The sequence below is a fragment of the Salmo trutta genome, chromosome 4 (assembly GCF_901001165.1).
Source record: "Salmo trutta chromosome 4, fSalTru1.1, whole genome shotgun sequence".
Lineage (NCBI taxonomy): Eukaryota > Metazoa > Chordata > Actinopteri > Salmoniformes > Salmonidae > Salmo > Salmo trutta.
Window position 1 is genome coordinate 26,964,375 of NC_042960.1, and position 25,095 is coordinate 26,989,469.

At 45.9% G+C, this 25,095-nt stretch overlaps 1 protein-coding gene across 5 annotated transcripts in view; it reads right to left on the reverse strand.

Moving 5' to 3' along the window:
- The window catches only part of LOC115192178 (discs large homolog 1-like protein), a 218,006-nt gene that overhangs the window by 122,957 nt on the left and 69,954 nt on the right, over window positions 1-25,095 (reverse strand). For 3 of the 5 annotated variants that reach the window (XM_029750381.1, XM_029750383.1, XM_029750382.1), the window contains one exon: window positions 12,336-12,389. The exons of 1 other annotated variant lie outside the window; for it this stretch is intronic. In XM_029750381.1, coding sequence (XP_029606241.1) covers window positions 12,336-12,389 — 54 coding nt within the window. Of the gene's footprint in view, window positions 1-12,335; window positions 12,390-12,573; window positions 12,787-25,095 lie in introns of all 5 variants that reach the window. One more of the 5 variants, XM_029750384.1, reaches the window with a different exon arrangement.

Here is a 25,095-nt window from a genome sequence, read left to right on the forward strand (position 1 = left end):
CCATCAGCAAGGGCATTGAAGATGAAACGTGGCTGGGTCTTTCAGCATGACAATGATCCCAAACACACCGCCCGGGCAACGAAGGAGTGGCTTCGTAAGAAGCATTTCAAGGTCCTGGAGTGGCCTAGCCAGTCTCCAGATCTCAACCCCATAGAAAATCTTTGGAGGGAGTTGAAAGTCCGTGTTGCCCCAAAACATCACTGCTCTAGAAGAGATCTGCATGGAGGAATGGGCCAAAATACCAGCAACAGTGTGTGAAAACCTTGTGAAGACTTACACAAAACGTTTGACCTGTGTCATTGCCAACAAAGGGTATATAACAAAGTATTGAGATAAACTTTTGTTATTGACCAAAAACTTATTTTCCACCATCATTTGCAAATAAATTCATAAAAATTCCTACAATGTGATTTTCTGCATTTTTTTCCCTCATTTTGTCGGTCATAGTTGAAGTGTACCTATGATGAAAATTACAGGCCTCTCTCATCTTTTTAAGTGGGAAAACTTGTACAATTGGTGGCTGACTAAATACTTTTTTGCTCCACTGTACCATCATCACTACGACTGCTCTGCCTCTGTCCTTGCCCTAACCCAACTATACACCACTAGGGCTGTGGCAGTCACTGACATTTCTGCCGGTGATTGTCAAACAACTAACTGTCGGTCTCATGATAATTGACCGTTAATTAACATAACACATTTATCATCTCCTGGCTTCAACACAAAAACGTCAAATAAATCCATGTAATATAGCCTACAGCTTCACAATAAATCCATTATTTATTTTAGACAGGTCTAAAGAAGCATGATAGGAAGAAAATGTAGTCTATTTCAGAAAAAAGAATAGCATCCTCGAAGTTGTCCTTATGTGTAATGATGGGGCGGTGAGTCGGAAGCGGGTGCAACGTTTTAATAAAACACGCCACTAACATATGGCAGGACACTGATACACAAGAACAATACCAACTGGTGAGTGAACATGGGAGAGTGACATTTAAAGGGGAGGAGATGATGTACGTAATGGAGTCCAGGTGTGAATCATGATTAACAGGTGTGCGTAATGATGAATCCCATGACCGGTGGTTAGTACTCTGGCGACGTCGTACGCCGGAGGGGAGGAGCAGGAGTAAACGTGACAGTACCCCCCCCCCCCCCCGATGTGCGGCTCCAGCCATAGGACAACGCCGACCAGGGGGACGACCCCGAGGATGAGGAGCCAGTCGGTCCGGGTGGTGAAGGTGGAAATCACAGATGATGTTGGGGTCCAAAATGTACTCCACCATAACCCAACACCGCTCCTCTGGGCCATACCCCTCCCAATCAACCAGGGAGTCCAGTAGGGATCTGACAGCATACGCCCGGCCCCCCTCGATGTCCGGGGGGGGGGGGGGGGGGCAGCATCAGCTAGGGGGATCAACCTGAGAAGGGAGACAGTTTTTCCAAGATGGCGCTGCAGTAGGATGTGTGTATCTGTCTTTGTCTTATCCCGTGTAAATAGCCAGTCTTTTTCGTATATATCTTAATCTCATTTTCTATCTACGAACTAAATATACTTTCCTGCAACCCTCCTCACCCAATGTGGTATGGATCAGCTATTTTTATTCCTTATAACTGGAACTTCCATCAGGAGCTAGCCAGCTAACTAGCTACTAGTATTTGTTAGCCACGGCTAGCGGTCTTTGCCTTTTTCCCCCGTAATCAGCCAGCCCTAGCTCGGACAACACCTGCCAGTCTGCACAGCGCGATATCACACCAGAGCATATCGGACTGCTTCTCTCTACCATATCACCGGATTCCTGCCGCTCTGGATCATTACACCGGATCATTACTCCGGGTCATTGCAGCTAGCTAGCTGCAACCGAGTGGCTATTGTTAGCTAATGCCCCTGTCCCGAAGCAAGCACCAGCTAGCTTTGAGCTAGCCTCGAGCTAGGACCATATACCAGCTAATTCTAGGACTACAATATCTCCTTTGCCAATTGGCCTGGACCCTTTATTGTCGACCCGGAGCACCGCCGATCCATCACAGCTGGACTGCCGACGTGATTGCCCGATGTGGTCTCAATAGTCTATTCTGTTACGATGTCGCCGAAGAACCAACTACTAGCCCTGGCCCGCTAGCTTTTCTGAACGCTGTGTCCCCTGCTCGCCTAGCGTAGTAGTGACTACCGAACAGCACCCTGACTGACCTATTGCTGCTCTTTTGACCCTATGATCACTCGGCTACACAGCTGATGCCTCCTGGACTGTTTCAATAACACGGTACCTCATTTTGTTTACCTGTCGGCCCCAGCCTCGAACTTAGGTCTTGTATGTACCCAACTGACCCGCTCTGCACATTCATCACCATTTACCCGTTGTTGTCTTTGCTCTCCTGATCAACACCTGTGATTGCTTTATGGCTCTTTCTAATGTCAATATGCCTTGTCTACTGCTGTCTTGGCTAGTTTTTACTGTTTTATTTCACTGTCCCACTCAAAATGCCTTAGATAGATCTTTAGTCCCACCCCACACAAATGCAGAGACCTCACCTGGCTTAACTTGTCCCTCCAAAGATGAAACCTCTCTCATCGTCACTCAACGCCTAGGTTTTACTCCACTGTACTCACATCCTACCATACCCATGTCTGTACATTAAGCCTTGAATCTTTTCTACCACGGCCAAAATTCTGCTCCTTTTATTCTCTGTCCCCAACGCGCTAGACTACAAGATCTTATAGCCTTACCTTCATCCATCTCCTCCTCTGTTCCTCTGGGGATGTAGAGGTTAACCCAGGCCCTGTAGCCCCAAGTTCCACTTCTATTCCCCAGGCGCTATCATTTGCTGACTTCTGTAACCGTAAAAGCCTTGGTTTCATGCATGTTAACATTCGAAGCCTCCTCCCTAAGTTTGTTTTATTCACGGCTTTAGCACACTCCACCAACCCTGATGTCCTAGCCATGTCTGAATTCTGGCTTAAGAAGGCCACCAAAAATTCTGAAATTTCCATTCCCAACTACAACATTTTCCGCTAAGATAGAACTGCCAAAGAGGGTGGAGTTGCAATCTACTGCAGAGAGAGCCTGCAGAGTTCTGTCATGCTATCTAGGTCTGTGCCCAAACAATTCGAGCTTCTGCTTTTAAAAATCCACCTTTCCAGAAATAAGTCTCTCACTGTTGCTGCTTGTTATAGACCCCACTCAGCCACCAGCTGTGCCCTGGACACCATATTTGAATGAATTGCCCCCCATTTATCTTAAGCTTGTACTGTTAGGTGACCTAAACTGGGACATGCTTAACAGCCCGGCCGTCCTACAATCTAAGCTAGATGCCCTCAATCTCACACAAATTATCATGGAAGCTACCAGGTACAACCCTAAATCCGTAAACACGGGCACCCTCATAGATATCATCCTGACCAACCTGCCCTCTAAATACACCTCTGCTGTCTTCAACCAGGATCTCAGCAATCACTGTCTCATTGCCTGCGTCCATAATGGGCCCGCGGTCAAACGACCACCCCTCATCATTGCCAAACGCTCCCTAAAACACTTTAGCGATCAGGCCTTTCTAGTCGACCTGGCCCGGGTATCCTGGAAGGATATTGACCTCATTCCATCAGTAGAGGATGCCTGGTTATTCTTTCAAAGTGCTTTCCTCACCATCTTAAATAAGTCTCTCACAGTGCCATCCGTTTTGTCACAAAAGCCCCATATACTACCCACCACTGCGACCTGTATGCTCTCGTTGGCTGGCCCTCGCTTCATATTCGTCGCCAAATCCACTGGCTCCAGGTCATCTATAAGTCTTTGCTAGGTAAAGCCCCACCTTATCTCAGCTCACTGGTCACCATAGCAGCACTCACCCGTAGCACGCGCTCCAGTAGGTATATTTCACTGGTCACCCCCAAAGCCAACTCCTCCTTTTCTTCCAGTTCTCTGCTGCCAATGACTGGAACAAATTGCAAAAATCACTGAGCTGGAAACTTATATCACCCTCACTAACTTTAAGCATCAGCTGTCAGAGCAGCTTACCGATCATTGCACCTGTACATAGCCATCTGTAAATAGTCCACCCAACTACCTCATCCCCATATAGTTATTTATTTTTTTGCTCCTTTGCACCCCAGTGTCTCTACTTGCACATTCATCTTCTGCACATCTATCACTCCAGTGTTAATGTTAAATTGTAATTATTTTGCCACTATGGCCTATTTATTGCCATACCTCCCTAATCTTACTACATTTGCACACACTGTATATAAACATTTCTATTGTGTTATTGACTGTACATTTGTTTATCCCATGTGTAACTGTGTTGTTTGTGTCACACTGCTTTGCTCTCAACTGGCCTGCCTGGTTAAATAAAGGTAAAATAAAAATAAACATGAAAAGAGGGTATGTATGTCACCTCATTGACCCTCCGGAGAACCTTGAACGGCCCCACAAACCAGGGCCTCGGTTTCTTGCAGGGCAGGCGGAGTAGGAGCCAAACACGATCCCCAGGATGGAACACAGGGTTCTCACTGCGATGATGGTCTGCCTGTTCCTTCTGACGACGGCGCTCTGGAGTCTCACGTGCACATTGTTTCCCACCTCCTCCAGTCGCCGGAACCACTCATCTACCACAGGAGCCATGGTCTGGCCTGGGGTCCATGGGGCCAGGGCCGTCTGTAAACCCAAAACACACTGGAAGGGGTTCAACCCAGAGGAGGAGTGACGTAGAGAGTTCTGGGTGTACTCGGCCCAAGGAAGGAAATGTGCCCACTTACCCTGCCGGTCCTGACAGTAACTCCTCAGGTACCTCCCTAGTTCCTGATTCATCCTCTCCTCCTGCCCGTTAGACTGAGGCGATACCCGGATGTGAGACTAACCATGACCCCGAGCTTCTCCAAGAAGGCCCGCCATATTCGGGATGTGAATTGGGGGCCACGGTCCGAGACGATGTCCTCCGGAAAGCCATAATTACGGAAGACCTGCTTGAAGAGTGCCTCAGCGACCTGGAGAGCAATGGGAAGACCAGGAAAAGGGATGAATCGACATGACTTGGAAAATCTATCCACTACCACCAGAATGGTGGTGAAAACATCAGAAGGCGGAAGATCAGTAACAAAGTCAATGGATAGATTGGACCAAGGTCGCTGAGGCACGGGAAGTGGCAGGAGCTTCCCTGCTGAGCATTCCGGGGGGACTTAAGTTTGAGCACACACGGAACAGGAGTTGACATACCGCGTAACTTCCTGCACCAAGGTGGGCCACTAGTATTTCTCAGGGAGGGAATGGATGGTGCGAGAAATACCTGAATGTCCAGCGACGACAGCTGTGTGTGCCCAGGTCAGCAGCCAATCCCTTATCCCTGTGGGAATGTAGATGCACGCGGGAGGACAATTCTCACGAAAGGCCTCGTTGGCTGCAGGAGACCAAACCAACCTACGAGGCCCACCCTTGAGGAGGGAGGTGAGAGGGGCGGCGAGGGTGCTGAAGTTCCTGATGAAGCGGCGGTAAAAGTTGGCAAACCCCAAAAACCATTAACACCTTTATGGTGGTTGGGACTGGCCATGACCTTACTGCATCTACCTTCTTGTCGTCCATCCTCACTCCCTGCGGGCTGATTTGGAGCCCAAGAAGGAGACAGTCCTCTGGTGGAATTGGCACGTCTCTCTGCCTTGACGATCAGGTGGTTAGCCAAGAGGCAATCCTGGACTGCTCGAACGTGAGTGATGTGATCTTCCAGGTTGGTCGAGAAGATCAGGATGTCATCGATGTAAACAATCACCTGATGTCTGAGCATGTCCCTGAACACCTTGTTGACGAATGCCTGGAACACTGACGGAACATTGGCTAAGCCAAAGGGCATCTTCCACTCACCCCCCTCCCGGAAGCGAATGAGATTGTAGGCAGTCCACAGGTCCAGTTTGGTGAAGAACCAGGCCCCGCGGAGCGGCTCAATGGCTGACGGCACCAGCGGGAGAGGGTACCGATACTTCGTGGTGATTGAGTCCACGGTAATCGATACAAGGGCGTAATCCTTCCTCCTTCTTGGCAACAAAGAAGAAACCAGCCAACGCAGGGGACATGGACCTGCGAATGAAACCCTGTTGGAGGGCCTCTTGAATGTACAGTTGAAGTTGGAAGTTTACATACACTTAGGTTGTAGCCATTAAAACTCGTTTTTCAACCACTCCACAAATTTCTTGTCAACAAATGATAGTTTTGGCAAGTCGGTTAAGACATCTACTTTGTGCATGACACAAGTAAAAGTATCTATATCCACAGTAAAACGAGTCCTATATTGACATAACCTGAAAGGCTGCTCAGCAAGAACCTACTGCTCCAAAACCGCCATAAAAAAGCCAGACTACGGTTTGCAACTGCACATGGGAACAAAGATCGTACTTTTTGGAGAAATGTCCTCTGGTCTGATGAAACAAAAATAGAACTGTTTGGCCATAATGACCATCGTTATGTTTGGAGGAAAAATGGGGAGGCTTGCAAGCCGAAGAACACCATCCCAATCATGAAGCATGGGGGTGGCAGCATCATGTTGTGGGGGGGTGCTTTGCTGCAGAAGGGACTGGTGCACTTCACAAAATATATAGCATCACGAGGAACGAAAATGATGTGGATATATTGAAGCAACATCTCAAGACATCAGTCAGGAAGTTAAAGCTTGGTCGCAAATGGGTCTTCCAAATGGACCCCATGCATACTTCCAAAGTTGTGGCAAAATGGCTTAAGGACAACAAAGTCAAGGTATTGGAGTGGCCATCACAAAGCCCTGACCTCAATCCTATAGAAAATCTGTGGGCAGAACTGAAAAAGTGTGTGCGAGCAAGGAGGCCTACAAACCTGACTCAGTTACACGAGCTGTCAGGAGGAATGGGCCAAAATTCACCCAACTTATTGTGGGAAGCTTGTGGAAGGCTACCTGAAACGTGTGACCCAAGTTAAATAATTTAAAAGCAATGCTACCAAATGCTAATTGAGTGTATGTAAACTGATCCACTGGGAATGTGATGAAAGAAATAAAAGCTGAAATAAATCATTCTCTCTACTATTATTCTGACATTTCACATTCTTAAATTAAAGTGGTGATCCTAACTGACCTAAAACAGGGAATTTTTACTTGGTTAAAAGTCAGGAATTGTGAAAAACTAAGACTTCAACTGTAGTTCTCCATGGTCTGGGTCTCAGCCACCAACAGAGGGTAGATACGTCTGCATGGAGGTGTAGCACCGGAAAACAGGTCAATGGCACAGTCACAGGGGCGATGAAGAGGGAGACCGGTAGCACGGGTCTTGAGAATACCTCCCTTAAATCCTGATATTCCTCCGGGATTGTTGGGCTGGAGGGCAACCACAGGACTCTCAACCGACGTGGAACTACAGGGAAGCAGGTCCTCCGGTATTCAGGTGACCAGTTGGTGATTCTCATCCTCGAACATGAGATGATAGGGTTATGGCGCTGAAACCAAGGTAGGCCGATTATGATCTTGTGAACTGGTGCACTGGTGATGAAGAAGGGGATGTTTTCTTGGTGATTGGGCTCCACGATGAGGGTGAGTGGTTGGGTGATGTGTGTGATGGTTCCAGATCCTAAAGGCCGACAGTAGAGACCTTGAACCAAAAAAGGAGAGGAGAGCGGGTAGGTAGTAATATTGAGAGAGGAGGCAAGTGTCTGATCCATAAAGATCCCTGCGGTGCCGGAATCCACTAGAGCTGTAGACACAGGGCATGAGGGACAGTCAGCCAAAGTGATGGGTACTACAAAGAGTCTAACCAGAAGAGCAGTAGATGGAATACTCACTCCTGGTCCAGGGGATGTAACATCCCATGACCGTCCCTCTGGTCTAGTGGATCCCGAATTCTGAAGTAACGGACAACACTTTGCTCTTGTGCCTTCCCTGGCCACAGTACAGACAGAGACCCAGCTGTATCCGTCTGCGTCATTCCGCCGCGGGAAGGTGTGTAACCCCTACCTCGATGGGTTCAGCCTCTGATCCCGAACACTCGCCGAAGGAGGGAGAAAAGTGATGAAGATGCCGACGCTCTCGGAGGAGGTTATTCAGACGGATGGCCCTCCTCGAGCAGACCTCTTCTAGATAACGTTCTGAGCACCGACTCATTCCATCCACTGGAATCTGCTACTGTCCGGAAGGTATGCACATACTCAGCAGGTGTCTGATTCCCGTGCTAAGCTGAAGCAGATGCTCACCTCCCTCTCTGCCCTTCGCGGGATGATAGAAAATACATTTAAACAGAGCCATGAACCCCTCATAAGACTCGAGCTCCTCCTCTCTTCTCTCCCATTCCAATGCCCGCCCAGTCAGCAGAGAAATAACCGTGGCAACCTTAGACCTCTCAGTGGTGGGGGCTCCCATCTGATGTGCGAAATAGAGGGAGCACTGAAGGAGGAAGCCACGGCATTTGGATGGTTTCCCGTCATATTTCTCCGGGAGGGATAGACGGGCATCGCTGACCTGAGCGGGTTGCTGGATGGGCTGGTGTGCTGACTCGTTGGGTAGACGGGCTCTAGAATATCCTCTGCTGTTGAGATGTTGTAGACTGCGGAGAACCTCTTCCATGGCCGGCCCCAGTTGAGCCAGCTGATCATGGTTTTGATGAAGAAGGTAACCTTGTTCATCAATCGTCTGGGAGATGTCCAGTTGTCCTGCTGCTTCAATATTTTGAGTGGGTATTCTGTAATGATGGGGCGGTGAGTCGGAACCAGGAACACGCCACTAACATAAGGCAGAACGCCGATACACAATGACAATACCAACTGGTGAGTGAACATGGGAGAGTGACATATAAAGGGAAAGAGATGATGAAAGTAATAGAGTCCAGGTGTGAATCATGATTAACAGGTGCGCGTAATGATGAGTGCCAGGTGTGCGTAAATGATGAATCCCAGGACCGTTGGTTAGTTCTCTGGCAACGTCATACGCCAAAGGGGAGGAGCAGGAGCAGACGTGACATTATGTTAGGTCCTGTGATGTGGCTATGCCAAATGGCTGTGAGCTACACTAGTTCATTTAGCAGACAAGATCTGCTTATTATTCCGTGGCATTATTTTATAGTATGAAGAAAACGATTGAACAAAGCTGAACAAAATATCAATATTTTCTCCAAACGATGGAGGGAGTGCCCACGAGGATATTCTGTGTTGAGCGGTTAACAAAGAAATAGGTACTCCTATATGCTTAATTTAGAGTTATTAATGTAAATGTAATAATTACATTTTATTTAAAACATTTTACTCAGGCCTTTTCATTAGTGGCGTAATGTCAACAATTTATTTGTTCATTATGTTGTTGACAATTGTTGCGGTAACAATTTTTGCGTGGGTAGTTGAAGAAATTGTGTTAACATGCATAATATCTGATCAAAAAACCATAATAATAATTAAGAAATAGATATGTACAGATCCTAATCTCAGTGATCTATGAGGAAATTTTGTAAAAAATTACACTTGAGAATTTTTGTGAGAATGACCCTGTCACGCCCTGATCTGTTTCACCTGTCTTTGTGATTGTCTCCACCCACCTCCAGGTGTTACCCGTTTTCCCCATTAGTCCCTGGGTATTTATTCCGGTGTTCCCTGTTTATTTGTTGCCAGTTCGTCTTGTCTTGTCAACCAGCGTGTTTTTCCGTGCGCCTGCTTTTTCTTATCTCTCTTTTGCTAGTCCTCCCGGTTTTGACCCTTGCCTGCCTTGACTCTGAACCCGCCTGCCTGACCATACTGCCTGCCCTGACCTCGAGCCTGCCTGCCACTCTGAACCTCCTGGACTCTGACTTTGTTATGATCTTTTGCCTGTCCATGACCATTCTCTTGCCTGCCCCTTGGATTATAATAAATATCAGAGACTCGAGCCATCTGCCTCTCGTGTCTGCATCTGGGTCTCGCCCTGTGCCCTTATAGACCCAGATGCACCTTTATGTTACGTGTCTTTAGAGCATTGGGCCACTAACTGGAAGGTTGCTGGATCGAACCCCCAAGCTGACAAGGTAAAAATCTGTCGCTCTGCCCCTGAGCAAAGCAGTTAACTCACTGTCCCAGGGCACCGAAGACATGGATGTCGATTAAGGCAGCCCCCCGCACCTCTCTGATTCAGAGGGGTTGGGTTAAATGCGGAAGACACATCGCAGTTGAATACATTCAGTTGGACAACTGACTAGGTACCCCCTTCCCCTTTACAACCCCCCTTCTCTCTCTAAGGCCTTCCTCTCTCGCTTGCTCTCTCCCAGGGTAGCCATACAGGCCCCAAATTAGGCTCAATCTCAGAAACATTGCTCTGTTTTTCTGTCTCACTCTCTTGTTCCCTCTCTCTCTGCCAGGGTAGCGATATAGGCTCCAAATTAGGATCAATTAGAGACATTTGGTGTAGTAGAAACTTCCTTTTCCACTTTTTCTTTCAATCAGTTTGGTTGAATAACAATGTTAGGGATAAAATAATACACACAGACAGTGCTGGGGAGGGATTAGAGGTTTAGAGTTCCTAAATAAAAAGTTGCAATAGGAAAATAAATAAACACCCAACAATTAATCTCCCAACCAACCCCAGCATGCCAAAGTGTTACACAAGGCTCTGTCCATGATTTGGGCTATTTGAGTGTGATCCTGTAACCCAGGCTTTAAGCTCCCTGATGGGACTCTAAGGCCTTTAAATACCAAATGCATTCCTGTCTATTTGCACAAAATACTAGGCTACTTACCTGCTTGCAATGCAATACTTCAACCACTAGAAACTGTGCATATGCATGGTCTGAAGTTTGTGGGAAGCTACGCACATTCTCTGTTCAAGTTCAATTTTTATAAATGCCAACTTTTGTGTGAAAACTGGCGCACGCATGTTTTGGGGTATATTTTGTACGTACTCAACGTTTTTTAAATGAGGCCTCTTATGCTGTCATCAGAGTCCCAGGGAAACAGATGAACAAGACAGTCAGTGCAAGCAAAACTACTGAACTCAGTCACTCACTAGGCTGCTGAGACGAAGTCAAGCATTCAACACTAGATACACCCATGCACTGAGACAGAATGGAATCTCTGGGCACAGGACTATAGTAAGACCCTCAGAGCAAAGAACTATTCTCCAGCAGGTAGGAGTAACACCAGAGGAAAGAGAATCAGTTTGACATGTAATGTATGATATCCATCCCGCCCAAGGGTTTTACATCTCTTATCATATGCTGGTCTGCACTTTCCGGTGTTTCCCTGTGAGGAGGTAGCAGTAAACTCAACATTTAGTTAGAAAAACTATCAGTAGCCATTGGCCAGCTTGATGGCTGAACTACAGTAGAGTGAAGTTGCCTTCTCTCTCTAACACCTGCTCAGAAGAAAACAATAGCTACCGTAACTCCCCTGGTGTCTTAGAAGCATCTTGTCATATCACAGAAATGCACGCACACACAGACACACACACCTTATTGATCTTCTCTGTGTAAAACTGGCACCCTGGTTATTGTAATTCACACCTCAACCGTGTCCCTCAACTCTTCATTAATATGACCATGCTGCTATCGTGAGGACCTGTTCTTATGCAGTAGTCACATCACCAGCAATTTCCATCGGGAACAGCAGTTACTGTAATATACGTGCTATTCATTGACCATTAGACTGAGCAGTGGGTATACAGGGGATGAGCATACATTCTATATTCCCCTCAGCAGAATTGTGCACAGAGACTAGACCAAGCACCATTATTTGGCTTGTAATCTCAATAAACAATCTCAATGGAAGGCATTTCCCCAGCCCAGATAAATACACTATTCTGGACATTCGGGAGGTTCAGTGTGCCTGGTAATTAAAATGTAACAGAAATGAATAATAATGTAAATTGTACAGTACAATGTTGTTGCTGCATACTGTACAAAGAGAGGTTCAAATCACCAAGTAGATAAACCAGACATAATAGTCAACGGCTGTAGCTTGCAGCTTTCATTTCTAGCTCTGGCTGGTAACAATTATAGATTATAACTTTGACATGGTATTTTGCTTTAACAGCAACTATGTTGTGCTTCATAAACAAAGGATAGGATGGTTACACTCTATTTGTAGTCCATTATTTCCTGGTACTTAGACTACATCGTCGACATTACATGGTAACATGGTAATTACATAACAGTTCTCTAATAACCATTTGGTTTTGGTATTTTATTAGGATCCCCATTAGGTGTTGCAAAAGCAACAGCTACTCTTCCTGGGGTCCTCACAAAACATGAAACATAATACAGATTGACATAATACAGAACATCAATAGACAAGAACAGCTCAAGGACAGAACTACATACATTTATTTGTGGCTAATTTCAGTTCAGTATTTATCTGTGCGTGCGTAAAGAAATGTAGACTTACGTATGAGGGGGTGTCCAAACTGTCTGTGTTGACCACCACTGGAGGTGGGTTTGCCTGCAACAGAAAAACAAAATGAACTCAGTTTTGGTTTTCAAAATATTTAGTGAGAAAATACATATTTTTTTTCACCTCGCGATTACCCTGGTAGTATGTTGCAAAAGCTTCACACAACAACAACAAAAAATAAATACATTTGGCAAAGCCCCCCCAAAATTTCTGAGACAAAATAATCACTTACTCTCTGCATGTTTTGGTAGAACATTTTGAAAGCATCGGCTAGAGATTATCACGGCAGAATGGGTCCATATGCGACATGACATGGTGTTCTGTTGTGCCGAACTCCTGAAGCTTGAAGCCTACAGCTATGGCGTCGACCCAAACACCCCCAACTACAGCCTTAATAACAGACAACTCCTTCTGGCGCTTCACTGGGCTGATCTCTCCTACAGGTCTGGAGGTAAAAACAACCACCCGAAGCTGAATATCTCTCCAGAAACACTCCCCACCACAAACCCCATCACCCCCACCAAAACAGAAGCCAAATGGGAGGGGTGTAAAAAAAAAACAGTAACAGAAAAGAGGAGAAAAAAAAGAAGAGAGTATGACCTATGACATGGGTGACCAGGGTGCGGGTGGAGAGAAGGGTGGAGAGATGGCAGGATATGGTCTCAGCTGGTATAAGGATCACAGGGATTATGGGTACGGTGGGGCGGGACCACCCCATCTGGCTAAACAATGGCAATGGAGGTCGAGGGTCAGGGTACAACACATATAGACACACAGGCAGAATACACAACTACACACAACACATCACATGATGAAGGGCAAGAAGGGAGGGAGGAAGAGATGGAGAGAGAGAGAGAGAGAGATGGAAAGAGAGTGGGTGAGAGAGAGAGAGAGAGAGAGAGAGAGGAATCGAGAGATTGAGTGAGTGGGTGAGTGAGAGAGAACAGGTGAGAGAAATTGAAAGAGAAATTGAGAGAGAGAGCGAAAATATGATAATGCTCTGAGTGATGATAATGTGGTAGTGAGGGAGGATTGTCTGGATTGTCTAGTGGCAGCTGCTGAGGGCTCAAATGTGTGCGTAGATTATGGAGAGGGGGATGAGAGGAGAAAATGGAGAGAGAGAAGAATGGGTTGAACCACCCAGCATCAGAGAGGCTGTCAAAGTGCATCCATTGATAAGAGTTTGGGGATTTGGTGTGTTGTTCTGTGTGACTGAGGATGCAGTCAGTATTTACTACTGTGTTACTGACTGAGTACTAAGAACGATGTGAACATCCTTGCCTCTTCTGACCTCACCCTTTCCCAGTCACCTCCCACTCACAAGGCAGGCAATACAATTGACTTCATCTTTGCTAGAGGCTGTTCTCCTACTAATCTTACTGCAACCCCCTTCCAGGTCTCTGATCACTACTTTGTTTCCTTTTCCGGCTCCCTCTCCTCCAACCCTAGCCAATCAGCCCCTACCCAGATGGTCATGTGCGCTGTCACAATCTTTGTTCTCTCTCCCCTACTACTCTCTCCTCTTCTATCCTATCATCTCTCCCTTCTGCTGAATCATTCTCCCTCCTGTCTCCTGATTCTGCCTCTTCAACATTACTCTCCTCCCTTTCCGTATCCTATGACTCGCACTCTCCCCTTTCCTCCCGGCCGGGTTGACCCTCCCCTCACGCTCCGTGGCTGAAATATTCATTGCGAGCTTACAGAACAGGGCTGCGGGCAGCTTACCTTCTCTTCCTCTGTATCCAGTGCTAAAGCCACTTTGTGTCACTCTAAATTTCAAGCTTCTGCCTCTAAACCTAGGAAACTAATTTCCATTTCCCTAGTAAGATCCTCCCTCCTTAATCATCCACCCCTCCCCCTCCCTCTCTGCGGACAACTTTGTCAACCACTTTGAGAAGAAGGCTGACGACATCCGCTCCTCATTCACTCAGCCTATTGAGTCCACTGGTCCCACTCATACAGAACTAGCTTACGCCTAGAACTATTTCTCCCCTCTCTTCAGATGAACACTCGACCACTCTAATGTCAAAAACTACAGACCAGCATCCCTTCATTATTGTATTTCCGAAACACTCAAGATAACTCTCTCGTTATCTCTCTCAGAACGATCTCTTGACCCTAACCAGTCAGGCTTCAAGATGGGTCACTCAACCGAGACTGCTCTTCTCTGTGTCATGGAGGCTATCCACACTGCCAAAGCTGACTCTCTCTCCTCTGTTCTCATATTCCTAGTTCTATCCACTGCCTTTGACATCGTGAACCATCCGTTCCTGCCCCCACCCTCTCAGAGCTGGATGTCTGAGGCTCTGAACACTCTTGGATTGCATCCTATCTGGCAGGATCTGTGTTTGCACCACGTGCTCTCACTACTGGTGTCCCTCAGGGCTCAGTTCCAGTCCCTATCCTCTTCTCTCTATACACCAAGTCACTCGACTCCGTCATATACTCAAATGGTCTCTTCTGTCATTGCTATGTGGATGTCACTTAACTACTCTTCACCTTCCTCCCTTCTGAATGTCAGGTGGTGACACGCATCTCTGCATGCCTGTCAGACATCTCAGCTTTGATGACGGCCCACCACCTCAAGCTCAACTCCGACAAAACAGAGCTGCTTTTCGTACCGGGGAAGGCTTGCCCACTCCAAGACCTCTCCATAACGGTTGACAACTCCACAGTGTCCTCTTTTCCAGAGTGCAAAGAACCTTGGCGTGACTAGGGCTGTTGCAAAGACCATATAACTGCCACACCGGCGGTCACAAGTCAGGAAGTCAGTCAAATTCTACATGACCATTTAGTCACGGTAATTAGGCTTCTGCAAGCTCTGATGCAGCTGATGGTAATTAGTAGCCTACCAAACTTGCTAACTGCCTGGTACTCAGCCTCCTCCATTCGCTATTTAAGTGCATAGATGACTGTCACGATCGTTGTATAAATAATCAGACCAAGGCGCAGTGTGAGTAGAGTTCCACATATTTATTACAGTGAAACTTCAAAACAACAAAGAATTAACGAACATGCAATACGTAGCGCACATAAGCACTCACACAAACAATATCCCACAACAAAGGTGGGAAAAGGGACACACTAACTATGATCCCCAATTAGAGGCAACGATATTCAGCCGCCTCCAATTGGGAACCATATTCACCCACCAACATAGAACTATAATAACTAGAAAACCCCCCTAGTCACGCTCTGACCTATTACACCATAGAGAACCTCGAGGGCTCTCTATGGTCAGGGCGTGACAGTGACATATCTTTTTTCCCGCTGCCCCTGTTTTATTAAGACCGGTGCATGATAATTTTCCATTCTAAATCAAAATAAATGTCACACATATAATATTTAGTATTTATAAAGACAACATTAAATCAAGAATAGTCTGATCGGTGATGATATTAGCCAATCACTTATGAATTATATATTATCACTTGTGAATGATGCCCAACATTAGGCAAGAAACAATGCCTTCTTTTTGCAACTTTTTCGAATCATAGTCGCACACCTCATGTAGCCTAGCCGATAGGACTATATGTTTCGATAAGGTTTGTATCACAACTAAAGTGGCAAAATAACTTCTTAAAATTAAGCACATTAATCCGCAGTTAGGCTCTAAACCCCTAATTTTCACCATAACAATGCACCTTTATAATAAAAGCATTAAATGCATAATCACATTTGCGGTCACTTTAGATAATGGTGTTTTCCCTCTAATGGAACATTTGTGCTTATAGCCTTTTAAAATATACTGCTCAAAAAAATAAAGGGAACACTTAAACAACACATCCTAGATCTGAATGAAAGAAATAATCTTATTAAATACTTTTTTCTTTGCATAGTTGAATGTGCTGACAACAAAATCACACAAAAATAATCAATGGAAATCCAATTTATCAACCCATGGAGGTCTGGATTTGGAGTCACACTCAAAATTAAAGTGGAAAACCACACTACAGGCTGATCCAACTTTGATGTAATGTCCTTAAAACAAGTCAAAATGAGGCTCAGTAGTGTGTGTGGCCTCCACGTGCCTGTATGACCTCCCTACAACGCCTGGGCATGCTCCTGATGACGTGGCGGATGGTCTCCTGAGGGATCTCCTCCCAGACCTGGACTAAAGCATCCGCCAACTCCTGGACAGTCGGTGGTGCAACGTGGCGTTGGTGGATGGAGCGAGACATGATGTCCCAGATGTGCTCAATTGGATTCAGGTCTGGGGAACGGGCGGGTCAGTCCATAGCATCAATGTCTTCCTCTTGCAGGAACTGCTGACACACTCCAGCCACATGAGGACTAGCATTGTCTTGCATTAGGAGGAACCCAGGGCCAACCGCACCAGCATATGGTCTCACAAGGGGTCTGAGGATCTCATCTCGGTACCTAATGGCAGTCAGGCTACCTCTGGCGAGCACATGGAGGGCTGTGCGGCCCCCCAAAGAAATGCCACCCCACACCATGACTGACCCACCGCCAAACCGGTCATGCTGGAGGATGTTGCAGGCAGCAGAACGTTCTCCATGGCGTCTCCAGACTCTGTCACGTCTGTCACGTGCTCAATGTGAACCTGCTTTCATCTGTGAAGAGCACAGGGCGCCAGTGGCGAATTTGCCAATCTTGGTGTTCTCTGGCAAATGCCAAACGTCCTGCACGGTGTTGGGCTGTAAGCACAACCCCCACCTGTGGACGTCGGGCCCTCATACCACCCCTGTTTCTGACCGTTTGAGCAGACACATGCACATTTGTGGCCTGCTGGAGGTCATTTTGCAGGGCTCTGGCAGTGCTTCTCCTGCTCCTCCTGCACAAAGGCGGAGGTAGCGGTCCTGCTGCTGGGTTGTTGCCCTCCTACGGCCTCCTCCACGTCTCCTGATGTACTGGCCTGTCTCCTGGTAGCGCCTCCATGCTCTGGACACTACGCTGACAGACCCAGCAAACCTTCTTGCCACAGCTCGCATTGATGTGCCATCCTGGATGAGCTGCACTACCTGAGCCACTTGTGTGGGTTGTAGACTCCGTCTCATGCTACCACTAGAGTGAAAGCACCGCCAGCATTCAAAAGTGACCAAAACATCAGCCAGGAAGCATAGGAACTGAGAAGTGGTCTGTGGCCCCACCTGCAGAACCACTCCTTTATTGGGGGTGTCTTGCTAATTGCCTATAATTTCCACCTGTTGTCTATTCCATTTGCACAACAGCATGTGAAATTTATTGTCAATCAGTGTTGCTTCCTAAGTGGACAGTTTGATTTCACAGAAGTGTGATTGACTTGGAGTTACATTGTGTTGTTTAAGTGTTCCCTTTATTTTTTTGAGCAGTGTATATATATTTCACCTTTATTTAACCAGGTAGGCCAGTTGAAAACAAGTTCTCATTTACAACTACGACCTGGCCAAGATAAAGCAAAGCAGTGCGACAAAAACAAAAACACAGTTACACATAAACAAACGTACAGTCAATTAGACAATAGAAAATAAAAAATAAAAAATCTATGTACAGTGTGTGCAAATGTAGAAGAGTAGGGAGGTGGCAATAAATAGGCCATAGAGGCGAAATATTTACAATTTAGCATTAATACTAGATTGATAGATGTGCATATGATGATGTGCAAGTAGAGATACTGGGGTGCAAAAGAGCAAGAGGGTAAGTAATAATATGGGGATGAGGTAGTTGGGTGTGCTATTTACAGATTGGCTGTGTACAGGTACAGTGATCGGTAAGCTGCTCCAACAGCTGATGCTTAAAGTTAGAGAGGAAGATGTAAGACTCCAGCTTCAGAGATTTTTGCAATTCGTTCCAGTCATTGGCAGCAGAGAACTGGAAGGAAAGGCGGCCAAAGGAAGTGTTGGCTTTGAGGATGACCAGTGCAATATACCTGCTGGAGCGCGTGCAACGGGTGGGTGTTGCTATGGTGACCAGTGTGCTGACATAAAGCGGGGCTTTACCTAGCAAAGACTTACAGATGACCTGGAGCCAGTGCGTTTGGCGACGGATATGTAGAGAGGGCCAGCCAACGAGAGCATACAGGTCGCAGTGGTGGGTAGTATATGGGGCTTTTGTGACAAAACGGATGGCACTGTGATAAACTACATCCAATTTGCTGAGTAGAGTGTTGGGGGCTATTTTGTAAATGACATCCCCAAAATCAAGGAGTGGTAGGCTAGTCAGTTTTTATGAGGGTATGTTTGGCAGGATGAGTGAAGGAGGCTTTGTTGCGAAATAGGAAGCCGATTCTAGATTTAATTTTGGATTGGAGATGCTTAATGTGAGTCTGGAAGGAGAGTTTACAGTCTAACCAGACACCTAGGTATTTGTAGTTGTCCACACTTGGGCAAGTTGCTGCAGGGGGTGCTGAGATGTTGGCCGGGGTAGGGGTAGCCAGGTGAAAAGCATGGCCAGTCGTAGAAAAATGCTTATTGAAATTATCGATCATTGTAGGTTTATCGGTGGTGTCAGTGTTTCCTATCCTCAGTGCAGTGGGCAGCTCCATGGACTTTACAGTGTCCCAAAAGTTTTTGGAATTAGTGCTACAGGAAGCAAATTTCTGTTTGATAAAGCTAGCCTTAGCTTTCCTAACTGACTGAATATATTGGTTCCTGACTTCCCTGAAAGTTGCATATCGTGGGGGCTATTCGATGCTAATGCAGAACACCACAGGATGTTTTTGTGCTGGTCAAGGGCAGTCAAGTCTGGTGTGAACCAAGGGCTGTATCTGTTCTTAGTTTTACATTTTTTGAATGGGGCATGCTTATTTAAGATGGAGAGGAAAGCACTTTGAAAGAACAACCAGGCATCCTCTACTGACAGGATGAGGTCAATATCCTTCCAGGATACCCGGGCCAGGTTGATTAGAAAGGCCTGCTCGCAGAATTGTTTTAGGGAGTGTTTGACAGTGATGAGGGATGTTCGTTTGACCGCGGACCCATTACGCACGCAGGCAATGAGGCAGTGATCGCTGAGATCTTGGTTGAAGACAGCAGAGGTGTATTTAGAGGGCGAGTTAGTCAGGATGATATCTAAGAGGGTGCCCATGGTTACGGATTTAGGGTTGTACCTGGTAGGTTCCTTGATAACTTGTGTGAGATTGAGGGCATCTAGCTTAGATTGTAGGATGGCCGGGGTGTTAAGCATGTCCCAGTTTAGGTTACATAACAGTACGAACTCTGAAGATCGATGGGGGCTATCAATTCACATATGGTGTCCAGGGCACAGCTGGTGGCTGAGGGGGGTCTATAACAAGCAGCAACAGTGAGAGACTTGTTTCTGTAAAGGTGGATTTTTAAAAGTAGAAGCTCAAATTTTTGTGGCACAGACCTGGATAATATGACAGAACTCTGCAGGCTCTCTCTGAAGTAGATTGCAACTCCACCCCCTTTGGCAGTTCTATCTTGTCGGAAAATGTGATAGTCATGGATGGAAATGAATTTTTGGTGGCCTTCCTAAGACAGGATTCAGACACGGTTAGGACATCCGGGTTGGCGGAGTGGGCTAAAACAGTGACTAAAACAAACTTAGGGACGAGGCATCTAATGTTAACATGCATGAAACCAAGGCTTTTGCGGTTACATTAGTCAACAAATGATAGCGCCTGGGGAATGGGAGTGATGCTGGGGTCTGCAGGGCCTGGGTTAACCTCTACATCACAGAGGATCTAGAGGAACAGAGGAGGAGTAGGATAAGAGTACGGCTAAAGGCTAAAAGAACTGGTCGTCTAGTTTGTTCGGAACAGAGAGTTAATGGAGCAGATTTCATGGTGCGGAGAATAGATTCAAGGCATAATGTACAGACAAGGGTATGGTAGGATGTGACTCCAGTGGAGGCAAGCCTAGGCATTGAGTGACGATGAGAGAGGTTTTGTCTCTAGAGGCACCATTTAAGCCAGGTGAGGTCACCGCATGTGTGGAGGGTGGAACAAAAGGGCTAGCTAAGGCATATTGAGCAGGGCTAGAGGCTCTACAGTGAAATAAGACAAAAATCACTAACCAAAACAGCAATAGACAATGCATATTAACATTAGGGAGAGGCATGTGCAGCCGAGTGATCATAGGGTCCAGTGAGTAGCTATGTGAGCTGGAGGCACGTCGATTCAGACAGCTAGCAGGCCGGGGCTAGCAGGCTTGCAGATGGGCCTCAGGGGGACGTCACAACAGAAGAGCCCGTTGAAACCCCCTCGGACGGTTACGTCGGTAGACCAGTCGTGATGGATCGGCGGGGCTCCGTGTTGGCAGCAAAGGGTCCAGGCCAATTGGCAAAAGAGGTTTTGAAGCCCAGGAATTGTCTGATGGATCTATTTGGCTAGCCGGGAGATGGGCCTAGCTCGAGGCTAGCTCCAGGCTAACTGGTGCTTGCTTTGGGACAGAGACGTTAGCCAGGAGTAGCCACTCGGATAGCAGCTAGGAATCTGGAGATGTGGTAGAGAAAAAGCAGTCTGATATGCTCTGGGTTGATATCGCGCTGTGTAGACTGGCAGGAATTGACTGGGCTGACGCTGGCAGATTTCCGAGTTAACGGTGATGACCGCTGCTGCTGAAGGGGGTTCTGGTTCTAAAGTATAGAAAATAGCAGATCCATACCACATTGGGTGAGGCAGGTTGCAGGAGAGTATGTTCAGTCTGTAGATGGAAATTGAGATTAAAAATATAAAAAATATATACGAAATATATACGAAGAAAAACGATATTTACACGGAACGGGACAAGACAAAGAGAACAGACATCCGACTGCTACGCCATCTTGGAAGATACATTTACTTTTCGTCAGCCAACAAGATGAGTAGGCCAAACAATCATCCAACTGCCATGTGAGCATTTTCTATGCTTATAATGTGAAGGAATAGCCTAATAGTTTATCAATATTGCGTAAAAAGTTTGTTTTGGTGCTAGTGGTTGTATTAATTTGGTATCTATTGCATCCCACAACTGTCCCAGACTATGTTTTAATATTTATTTCAAGCACAAAATAGAACAGGTCAACTTTTGTACTATGGGGGATAATAGATTGACATAGGCTAGTGCTTTTGTTGTTCGTTAGTCCTACTCATCTTGTTGGCTGACGAAAAGCAAATGTGGACAGTTCTTCCACTATCTTCAAGATGCACCTATGATGTGTCGGTCTTCACTTGTAGCCTGTGAGAAAGACCCGATCACGTGATGGAGAGCCATGTGGTGCACTCAGGGAGAAGGGCACAACGTAACTCTCTGGGCCAAGGGCACAACGGCCACAAAAGGCATGTTGTCACGTCCTGACCAGTATAGGGGTCTATTTGTTATTGTAGCTTGGTCAGGACGTGGCAGAGGGTATTTGTTTTCATGGGTTTGTGTATATGTTTAGATAAGAGGGATATTTTGTGTAGAGTGTTTTGGGGGATTATTTGTGTGTGTGTATTGTAGAGGGATTATTTGATTTATGTGTTCCGGGGTGTTGGGTATGTTCTTGTGTTTTGTATTTCTAGGGGCTGTTCTAGTTTTTGTAATTCTTTGTTGGCCTGGTGTGGCTCTCAATCAGGAACAGCTGTACATCGTTGTTCCTGATTGAGAGTCATATTTAGGGAGCTTGTTTTCACTTGTCGTATTGTGGGTAGTTGTTTTTGCACTGCTTTTAGTTAGCCTGCAAAACTGTTCCTGTCGTTCTTTGTTTTCTTGTTTTTTCCCGTGTTTTCATATAAATAAATTATGATGAGCACGCAACCTGCTGCGCCTTGGTCTTTACATTACGACACCCGTGACACATGTTTTTTTTTAGGGTACCTTACGGCCACTAAAATGGGATGCCGCTGTGAAATTCGAGGCATTATCAAGTGCTTGTCAAATTGTGAATGAGATACTGATAAAGTATGTACAGCCTGCTCAAAAAACTAAGCAGAGCTCATGCCTTCCAAGCATTTTTTTTCCAAATCAGCAGTCGCATTATGTATCCTTACAATGTATTAAAAATAAAACATACAGTCCAACGTTTATAGAACAACTGAAGTTACATTAATAACTCTAAATGAAGTATAATATAGGAGTGCCTATTTCTTTGTTAACCGCTCATCACAGAATAGCCGCAAATTGTTTGGAGAAAATATCCTTTCTATTTTATTCAGCTTTGTTAAATTGTATTCTTCATACTATAAAATAATGCCATGGAATTCTAAGCAAATCTTGTCTGTTAAATTAACTAGTTTAGACCACAGCCATTTGGAATAGCCAGATCAGGACTTAAACCTCTACGGGGTCGGTGTCCCCGCCCACAGGACGGTTGATCTAACATGCGCTAATGTGATTAGCATGACATTGTAACTAACAAGAACATGTTCATCTAACTGTCCAATTTACAATAGCTGTTACTGTGAAAAAATACAATGCTAATGTTTGAGGAGAGTGCACAACAACAAAACACTTTTATCATCGCAAGGTAAATAATGTACTTACATTCAGTAATCTTGCTCTGATTTGTCATCATGAGGGTCCCAGAGATAAAATGTAGCATAGTTTTGTTTGATAAAATCAATTTTTATAATAAAATGTAAGAACTGGGTTCTACAGTTTGAACCCCTGCTGTGTCTGGTATCAAGCATATGCATATCCTTGCTTCAGGTCCTGAGCTACAGACAGTTTGATTTGGGTATGTCATTTTAGCCGAAAAATGAAAAAAAGGGTGTGATTCCTAAGAGGTTTTAACATAAGGACAACTCAGAGTATGCTATTCTGTTCTTCTGAAATAGACTACATTTTCTTCATCATGCTTCTTTAGACCTGTCTAAAAGAAATAATGGATTTATTGTGAAGATGTAGGCTATATTACATGGATTTATTAAACTTTTTAAAATGTAGGTCTGTATCAGTGGCTTGTAGGCATGGAAACCAGGAGATGTGTGGAAGCCAGGAGACGCTAAATGTGCTTATGTTAATTCACGTCAATTACCGTGAGACGGACAGTTATTTGCTTGACAATCAACGGCTGATGAAATTTCGTGACTGACACAGCCCTAGGCGTGACTCTGGATAACACCCTGTCGGCATCTGAAAACATCAAAGCAGTGACTCGCTACTGCAGGGTCATGCTCAACAATATCCGTAGAGTACGACCCTACCTCACACAGGAAGCGGCACAGATCCTTCCCAGGTTCTCCCATGAAACCCTACTCCTCTGCACTCTCCACTGGCTTCCAGTTGAAGCTCACATCCACTACAAGACCGTGTACTTTCCTACGGTGCAGCAAGAGAAACTACCTTCAGGCTATGCTCAAACCCAACACCCCAACCCGAGCACTCCATCTCTCGTCTCTTGGCCCTCCCACCCCTAGCTACTTTATTGAGGAAAAAATGTATTTACTATTACTGTGATATGCAGTTTTCTCACCTAGGTACCTTAATAAGTGCATCGATAGACCCTTTCCTCAGTACTTTGTTGAAGCACCTTTGGCAGCGATTACACCCTTGAGTCTTCTTGACTATGACGCTACAGGCTTGCCACACCTGTATTTGGGGAGTTTCTCATTATGGGGTATTGTGTGTAAATTTCTGTGGATTTTTTGTATTTAATCCATTTTAGAATAAAGCTGTAACGTAACAAAATGTGGAAAAAGTCGAGGGGTATGAATACTTTCCGACGGCAATGTATGTCAAATACACTTACCCTAGCTGCCAAGATATTTATCCCATTTCGGATTGTCAGCCTCACTTGTCTCACCCATCCAGAAATGAAAAAAGTGTATGCTTGTAAGTTAACAATGTCACAATAGCTAATAAATGAATACAAATCCACATTTTGGGACCATTCCGTTTTAACTATGTTGTACGGATCTGTACGTACAATTTACATTTTTTTCAAATATCGCTCTTTTTTTCTGGATCAGAGAGATTTGAAACATATTTTTTCCATCATCGCAAACGGGCTGTGCTATTCTTCCACCAGTAAGACTCTGGTACTTCAACATGGCCCCTTGTGTGGTTGCTAGGTGATTTCTGACACAACTGCAACCCCTCTATATGAGACACATGGCCGTTCCATCCTCAGAGTTAACAGGTGCTCCTCTCCAACCTCTAAATGTAAAACAAACTCATTGACAGTTTTCCCCAGTGGACCGAATGTTAATCTGATCTGCCAGTTGGCTCCATTGACAAAAGTGACCATGCCTTAGCTAAAACCCAGCATGACGGTGGTATATAATGATGATGAGTGGAGCTTAGTGGTGTACTGAACGCGCGCACACACACACACCCACATACACACAGTAGCACTCACTTCTGTCATCATGAAGTGCTTTGAGAGACTAGTCAAGGACCATATCACCTCCACCCTACCTGACACGCTAGACCAACTCCAATTTGCTTACCGCCCCAATAGGTCCACAGACGATGGAATCGCAATCACACTGCACACTGCCCTAACCCATCTGGACAAGAGGAATACCTATGTAAGAATGCTGTTCATCGACTACAGCTCAGCATTTAACACCATTGTACCCTCCAAACTCGTCATTAAGCTCGAGACCCTGGGTCTCGACCCCGCCCTGTGCGACTGGGTCCTGGACTTCGTGACAGACCACCCCCAGGTGGTGAGGGTAGGAAACAACATCTCTACCCCGCTGATCCTCAACACTGGGGCCCCACAAGGGTGTGTTCTCAGCCCTTTCCTGTACTCCCTGTTCACCCATGACTGCGTGGCCATGCACGCGTCCAACTCAATCATCAAGTTTGCAGACAACACTACAGTGGTGGGCTTGATGACCAACAACGACGAGAAGGCCTACAGGGAGAAGAGGAGGGCCCTCGGA